General features: G+C 41.9%; 1 protein-coding gene across 1 annotated transcript in view; it reads right to left on the bottom strand.

The window, feature by feature from the left end:
* Positions 1-3,500: 3,500 nt before the first annotated feature.
* The window catches only part of col22a1 (collagen, type XXII, alpha 1), a 42,381-nt gene continuing 37,531 nt past the window's right edge, over positions 3,501-8,350 (bottom strand). The window contains exons 57-64 of the mRNA XM_068731264.1: positions 7,704-7,775; positions 7,568-7,603; positions 7,429-7,473; positions 6,934-7,113; positions 6,764-6,830; positions 5,243-5,425; positions 4,345-4,422; positions 3,501-4,252 (exon numbers count right to left, since the gene is read on the bottom strand). Coding sequence (XP_068587365.1) covers positions 4,059-4,252; positions 4,345-4,422; positions 5,243-5,425; positions 6,764-6,830; positions 6,934-7,113; positions 7,429-7,473; positions 7,568-7,603; positions 7,704-7,775 — 855 coding nt within the window. The 3' untranslated portion in view covers positions 3,501-4,058. The remainder of the gene's footprint in view (positions 4,253-4,344; positions 4,423-5,242; positions 5,426-6,763; positions 6,831-6,933; positions 7,114-7,428; positions 7,474-7,567; positions 7,604-7,703; positions 7,776-8,350) is intronic.

Raw genomic sequence — 8,350 nt, 5'->3', positions numbered from 1 at the left:
TAATTGAAATAAGTATTTGAAATACAAGTAATAGAAATACTGCCCATCTCTGATTACACAGAACGATACAATTACCTAGATTGGTCGGTTGAATGACAGCCCCTCTACAGTAAAATGCTTTTATATTGAAAACAAGGTCCCTGGGTTGTTATGGATATAATCTGTACTCAGGAGGGCAAATCACTGTTTGTCTGGTTACAAAGAACAGTCAACATCCTCCCTGCCTCTGTCTGCACAGCACAAATACAGTCACAGATCAAACATGACCTTTACCAAGCTGCTGGGAAGAGTTAGCATAGCGGCCATCCCAAGGACATCCCTTTGATTTAACAGGTCGTTATCATGGCTCAGAGCCAGTGGATTTTAAGTTGTGTGCACAAGTGAAAGGGTACGCAAGGGTCATAAAATTTGATTCAGCAAAAGCCAGGTGATAGGTTTACATATTTAGCTTACAGATATTACACATGATAGATTTTGATGTGTAGGGACGGAACTGAGCAGTATTTTTTTAAATAATGTGAGACGGGCATATTAAAACAAGTCAAAATGTGTATTATAAAATGAATCCTTTCCAGTCTTTATTATACAGTACAGTACATGTGTCTTTGCAATACTTACAATATGCTACTATTTTAAAATATCTTTAGCACCAATTCATGAAGAAAAACAAAAAGGGGGGAAAACAGAATAATACATTTTAGTTAATGGGTTAAAACGCATTTGTAATGGTTCAAATCATGAATAATTTAGCAGCATAACTTAGAACAAAGTTAGCAAAAACAGCTATTTGAATAATGAAAGGTGTTTGCTCGTATGCATTACAACATTTTTGATCTGTGCGCAGCAACTTATCACACACTGTAACAAACATTAACATTAAGGGCATGACTGATATGGTTTAATTGTTCAATAATAAACCATTGACAATGGAGCAGCAAACAGACATTTTAAATTGTGTACCATTGAAAGAACAGGTCATTTATTCCACACTTTTAGAGCCACATTTTATTACTGTAAATTTGAACTTCATTGGATTTCAAGCTCTTTACTAATTTGATGAAAGGAGACAAAATGTGATGTAGTTACAGATATTTGCTAAAATATGATTTCTCAAAGGCAGAGCTGATCTGAAGGCAAGAACAATTTAAATCGGTTGAGTTAAATCTCAGAGGTACTGCAACTGTGTAGTTTGGTTAACTAAGCAATACTTTGAAAAACAGCCTAGCTTGACAGGTCATTTTAAATTATCCATTTTTAGGAATAATGCAAGTTAGTAAATCTAATCTGCTGAATACTTAACTTCAGTCATTTCCATTTATTTGGTTTGTACTTTGAGGCAACATATTGTCATCGGCATATACTACTACATAGCCAACTTTCTTAAAAAATAACATTCAATAATTGTAGTTTGAGGAGAGCCCATGTTAACAGGCCACTGTCCACATGTGGCAAAAAGTGAAAGTTGTAGGATAACGTTGACTGTTAAATATGCCATACACGAGATTAGGAGCATCTCTGTTGCCTCTCAATGGCTCTCGATATGGGGGAGGCTGAGCCGTTAGCTCGCAGCTAACGGTGCCAAGAGCGCTATCAGTGAAAACAACAGCAAAGTGCTGTGAACGGTGTTTACCGGAGGGTGGGTGCTACGCCTCCGCTACGACACTGTCAGCTGTAACTGCTGTATGAGTGCCTTGAGCTAGCCGGTGGGACCCGCTCACATGCAGTGTTATGCACTGAAAGCAAGCAACGCCCGGTCAGGCTGTGTCAACACAAGCAAGGAGAAACTCAGCTTACAACACACTGAGGGAATACGACTTCATTCTCTGCTCCGGTAAACATTACTTCACTATATCTTTACATAGAAAATAGTTGTTTGCCGCTATATCAATGTTCTGAATTCCGTCTATATTGCACCTTTAAAGTCAACCTTTTGCAAACATTACTTAACACAAACTGATGGTCAGACAAAGTGAGGCTGCAGCAACAAAACCCCTGATTGTGCTGAATTTAGCAAGGCTGCATTTTATTGCTTATGAATTCAACTTTTCATTTGAAGAATGTCCTATTTCTTCTTTTAAAATACGACACGGTGTTGCTTTAACTCGACAAATGAAATGCCTCCTGCCTCCAGAGCAGCCGAGAAACATCGGTCAAACCAAAAAAAAAAAAAACTCCATTCAGCTTCACCAACGTCTTCAAAACTAAAGTTGTGTCAGAGCCACTTTATTTTATTCACGAATGAACTTCCATTAGGTAACCTGAGCAAAAGATGATGAGTATGACTTTGTTTGTCCTGGCAAGCTCTCTTAACATTTCTAGATTCTCTTCTTGAAAATTGCTCCCCCACATCCCTTTTCTGCTATAGTGTGTATTGATGCTTTTCTTCATGTTTGTGAAAGGAAGACAAAATGCGATACCCTTTTTTGCGGAGGTTGTTAAATAAGTTCAAGATGACCAGCACCTCTGAGGTTTTGGGAGAGGTGTAATTGGTCCATGAGGGGCGGTAAAGGCAAATGGTTACCACAACGGTCTGGTCATCAGGATGCAAGGAAGCAATTTGAGTTTCTAGGGGACAAATAAGAAAAGCGATGTCTTTTCAGACCGGGGGCTGAGCTGCCCGGACGCTGCCACAGCGTACGGGCACTTTAAATAGGCCTCGCCGAACAGAAAGAAGTGACACATTTAGAGAAAGCGGTGCGAAACAGGGCAGCTTTTCAAAAGAAAAGGTGAACAAAGGCTGCAATTAAACCACCTCCTCAAAGCTGTTTACTGCTCCGGAGCCACTTCATTAAACACAAAAGCACAAATCTAACAGTGACATTTCTTCCTGTCTCGACTTCTATCGTTAAAACTCAGGTTTAATAATCATCCCGAGGGTTAGCTTGGCACAAATCATGGCATATATGAATTAAGCGTACATTAAGTATTACTGTTTAGGACAGACTTTCAAGCACATTCAAATGACTTTCAAAATAAAATAAGATAGCCCCCTGTAAATTATACAACGTCATGCAGGTTCCGTGTTGCATTTTCTCAGGCAGATAAACTGAATTTTGGAACGAAAGTCGGCAAATCTCTCCAAAAGCTCGACACAACGCTGCCAAGGCTGGCTCTGATGTATGAGTTGTGACAGAGAGGTAATATCGTCTGCCTCTGGTTTATTCCCAGAATAAAATCTTGTTTCGTTTATGTCTAAATAAATCAGACGGGTTTTAGAAATTGAGCAAAATTCCAATTTGTTTAAGGGGGGAATTTTTATTTTGAACGCCTGTTTTTTGGGGTGCCAATAATATGTGAAACAAGGCTTCATGAGAACACTGCCACCAGCTAAGAGGCAATAAGTGCAGGAAAGTGGTCATTCATCGCTCTCCACGCTCACTCGTTAACACTCCTCCTTGTGTGAGGGACAATTGAGATTGTCCCTCACACCGTCTGTCCTCCCCAATTCCCATCAATTACCATAAAACAGACAATCCCCCCCCCCCCCCCCCCCCGACTGAGTAATTATCTCGCAGAGGATCCTAAGCAAGAGAAGAAGTTAGTGAGCAGTAACTGACATCTATTGCTTGACACAGAACAGTGTGGGCTGTGAATGGTAACTGATGCAAAATGGTGTGAGGCATAAAAAAAAAAGAAGCCTGTGGTGCAGACATATTCCTGCAAGAAAACGCCAAGCTGAACTTATGAGATGATTACTGATGAAACGATACAATATCAGACTCCCAAATCTTCCCCACCGATGGAAGGTTTAAGAGGAGGGAGCTGCATCGTCCTTGTTATCTCCCTATATATTTTTACAGGAAGCATGCAAGTGAGAAAAAAAACAAAAAACCTGTTTAGCTGCCCTCTCTACCCCATATTCAATCTGAAAAAGTCCCTCGATGCTTAACCCTTCCCAAGCGTCTTAACCAAAAATAAACAAAAACAAAGAATCTGACCGGCAGCACGTGTTGCTTCAGCCCTCCATACTGAGGTTATCTTAAAAAAAGAAAAGTTCTTGATTCAGACCAAGTTCATAAATACAGCTGGACTTCGAGCGCTCTGTGTCCCCTTCTCTCTTAAGTCCCCTTGACATTTTTGGTGTGGGGTCTGTGTGCCAGGCTGGCGTAGTAGGCACACTGGGTGGGGTCACACTGGCCGGTAGGACCTGGAGGTCCAGCTTGACCGTGGGGGCCGGGGTTTCCTGGCTCTCCCTGGGCTCCGGCTTGCCCTGGGCCTCCGTCTTTACCATAACCAGGCAGACCAGCTGGACCTATAGTAGGGAGGAGAACAAATTTGAGGCTCCGAATCTGGTGAAACCAACCTAAGAAGAATGAATACGGTAAGAAAGAGACTGGTTGTCACCTATCGGGCCAGAGGGTCCTTGCTCTCCTCTTTCGCCAATGCCAGGTTCTCCCTTTTCTCCTCTTGTTCCTCTGTCACCTGCAAATTCAGGTTTATTAGTCAACCCATTTTAACAACCTTGAGCACTACTGTATGTTGACATTCATGACACATGGATGGACTGGAATATCAGGCATGTTCTTAGTGTGTGTGTGTGTGTGTGTGTGTGTGTGTGTGTGTGTGTGTGTGTGTGTGTGTGTGTGTGTGTGTGTGTGTGTGTGTACCAAGCCCTTGTAGCTGCCTCTGCTCAGCTTTTCTCAGCTATCTTAGAGTGAAAAGTGGTCTTGAAGGGGCATTTTTTTTGTATAATATCTTCTGTTGCTCTGATGTAGTGTTGTCAAGTCAAGTTGAATGATACCAGTTGAGTTTAATAAGCTTGACTCCATGCATTTTACATGGAATTGATGCAACACAAACAGGGCTTTGTACAAAAACTGCAGCGTAATAGAAATATGTTGTAGTTTTACGGGGATTACATCCCGGACCATTTCTTTGCTATAGACACAGCCACTTCCTGGAGTCTCTGCTGGGTGTCTGGCAACCTCACAGTCACAACAGGATTTAAATAAATCACTGTGGCAGGCCTAGACAAAGTCTGGCACATTTAGTGTACAGACATCTAACTCTCTGGACAAATTAAGAGTTTTTCCCAAAATGTAAAACGATTCCTTCAGAATTTATCTCAAACATCCGTCAGATGCAAATGTTCTTTATGTCCTCTTTGATCTGATGTAGATCTTTTATTGGTCCGACTTGATGTCTTGGAGACATCAAGTTGGACCAATCTGAGAATTGGAAAGTAGTAACCACTGTGGAAATAGTAAAGGAACAAAAAAATAATAATAAGTCTCTGTCCTACCTTTAGGGCCCATGGGTCCCCTGGATCCTTCTCCGCCATTTTGTCCGGGCATACCAGGCTCTCCGGGGGGGCCAGGTCGTCCAGAACTGCCGTCTTTACCTGAAGGGCCTGGAGGTCCTGGACGGCCAGCTGTGCTCTTCACGTGGGCTGGCTGGATCTGAGCCATGAGGTAAGCCATTTTGGCTGGACACAAAAGCGAAGTTATTTGATCGCACTTTCAGGAAGGAACAAAAATGACAGCATTATATCTAGTTTTAGAATATATAGATTCACCAACTGTTTAGGACCTACCTGTTGGGTGAAGCTCTACATAAGCTATCAGATACATCCCAGCTTCTTATTTTCCCTACACATGGTCCCTCTAGGCAACACAATTAGTCACCATAATGTCAAATATTATGCTTACGACACACAACTCTATATCTCTGTTCACCAGACAAACACCAGTTCTTTGTATGTTCTTTGTACCTGTCCCACTGATTGGATGCATGCACCTTTAGATGAGTAACATATATTTTTTAAGAAATTAAGCAGAAAACCAAAATGGGTCAGACTACACTCAGTGTTTGGTAGCTTGTCCAAGCTAAATAAAACACTCGTTACAGATCTGGGTGTTATTTTACACCCTGGCCTTAATTTCTCTACGCCATTTTAAAAAGGTCACAAAAACACAATACTTTCATCTGAGGGGCCATCGCTGAAATTAGACCATTGTAACTCAGACCCATGCTGAAATACTGACACATGCTTTTATTACCAGCCGCATAGATTATCACCACTCCGCACTGATCTCCCCGATAAAGGTCACAATTAATTCAGAAGCCGCAACCAGGATCATTATGATCAATACAAAAAAAAACAACAGCGACTGCCAATCATTTTATGTTCCAACACTAAATCTGGTGAGGCTAATTTCAATTTTTATGGCCCTAAACTGTGGATTTTTTTTTTTTTGGGGGGCTTTTAATGTGGGTTAACTTTAATGATTTTATTGTTAAAGAGGTACCGCACTCTTAAACCAGCTGTAAACTAAACATAACATGATCAACGCTGGTCTTAATATTGACGTTTCTTTACAAATGTATTCAAATCTGTATTTCACAGGTTTAAAAATGGCTCAACACGCCATCTACTGTTTTAGTTCAGCCCTGTACTTTGCAGGCCAACGCTGACTTAAGAGTCGAACGGATTCATCTGTGTCATGAAATGTATCAACAAAAAAAACAGAAAAAGACACCCACTGAGTGACTCCTGCCTCATACACCCACACACTCCCCCTCCCCTCACCCCTGCTCAGGCCCTCGCACTCTCAAAGCCGTGCAGTGGGTGGATTTAGGCTCAAACCTGGAGGTGAAGTTACACTTCAATGTTTTCATGTATTGCATTTGTTTTAGTTTTGTTTAGCTGTTTTTGCGAAGCCCTTTTTGGCTGCATCTTCATGAGTTATTATTAGTATTGCTCTGTTAACGTTATCTCAGGTCAACAGGAAAGACGACAGACAGAAAGAAGTCGCTTCCTCACCATCTAATTGTTTCGCCAGCTCCTCCTGGATGAGTCGTCTCATCTGCTCCAGTGACACCGACTCTCCCTGAGACAGGAAATATGTTCCTCATTAACTCAAATATTAATGCCTACATTTTATTAATCTGTGGATATTTATCAACAATAAAGCTGTCAGCACTATGACTCACTCTTTGGCCTGGAATACCGGGATTTCCTGAAGATCCTTGTGGCCCCGGAGCTCCTAATTCTCCCGGTGGTCCAGACATGCCCATCATTCCCGTGTGGCCCTTTCTGCCAGGGGGTCCAGGGTTTCCAGGCATACCTGGATCTCCTGATTGTCCTTTGTCTCCCTTCACACCTGAATCTCCCTGGATCACATGACAGCAATTGTACATTTTCAGACTTGAAGAACCTCCAAAATAACTGGATTAGAATTATAATAATCACTGTTAATTGTTAGTAGAACACAATTTATCACAGAATGAAGACAATTTCTGCCATTTAAACTCCTCATATATATTTGTATACATTAAGCATTTTCTCTTAAAAAGTCAGAATCGGATAATTATGATTGCGAAATTAAAAAAGGCACTTTTTTTTTGTTCTCCAAAAGTCCATCGGGGCCATTTTTCCCTGAATGGATCAGATATTTGAATTATTAATATTGCATCTCTAGTACTCACCTTCTCTCCTTTGAGGCCACGATCGCCAACTCTGCCTGGCATTCCCTACAAAAAAAACACCAAAAACAGTGGATGTGAGCAAGAAATCTGGATATATTACATCACAGCTTTGTCAACATCGGTTCGACGAGGTCCTTACCTGTTTACCTTCTGGGCCGATTGGACCAGGTGGACCCTGGAAATCAAAGATAAAAGTCAACATTACCCACAGCTGGTCATATTTGCAGAGCTGCATTTATTCTTGGAATAAAAAATGTTTCAAATCTACCACTCACCGCGGGGCCTTTCGGCCCACTAAAGCCCGGTAATCCTGGGTTGCCGGCCTCTCCCTTGTCTCCTCTAAGACCCTGTGCGACAGCAGAGACATGGCCGCTCGTCACATGGCACACGCATTGGCATACTGTACTGTAAGCCTCGCTCATTACTGTGGATTCAGTCAGGATTAATATTTAGCTGCAGTTCTTATCGACATGCAGCAGCGCCACCCGGATAACAAAAAAATCTCATAAAGCAATGTTGCGGTGAGACATGCCAGCTTGAGGAGTTTAATATCCATATTTACGGGGCGCATGTAGGCCTGAAGAACAGCAGGTTACGGCAGCCACAGAGTGACGTGAACTAACACAGAGTCAGCCGAAAAAAAGTAGAAAGTTTTGGCAATATTACAACAGTTTTAGCTTCCCGTCATGTCACCGGTCACATGTCAGATCAGACTTTAAGCCGGTGATTGTGATGTCCTACAATGTTGTAAATGAACACGCCACTTCCTCTCTGTCAGCTCTCCTTTAACACTCCAATCAGGAAGCTCTGCTCTCAAAATAGAGGGCTCCTATTGCTCCCTAGACTCCTTTTCCTATCGTGCCAACCTGCTTATGGAATAACCTCCTGATGGACATCGGACAATCATGTTTCTGTTGAGGCA

Source organism: Cebidichthys violaceus, unplaced genomic scaffold, assembly GCF_023349555.1.
Source record: "Cebidichthys violaceus isolate CVI_PGR_0920_01 unplaced genomic scaffold, fCebVio1.0.p SCAF_50, whole genome shotgun sequence".
In the NCBI taxonomy this organism is placed as follows: Eukaryota; Metazoa; Chordata; class Actinopteri; order Perciformes; family Stichaeidae; genus Cebidichthys; species Cebidichthys violaceus.
The sequence above is the reverse complement of the archived record's forward strand: the minus strand, read 5'-3'. Positions and strand labels throughout refer to the sequence as shown.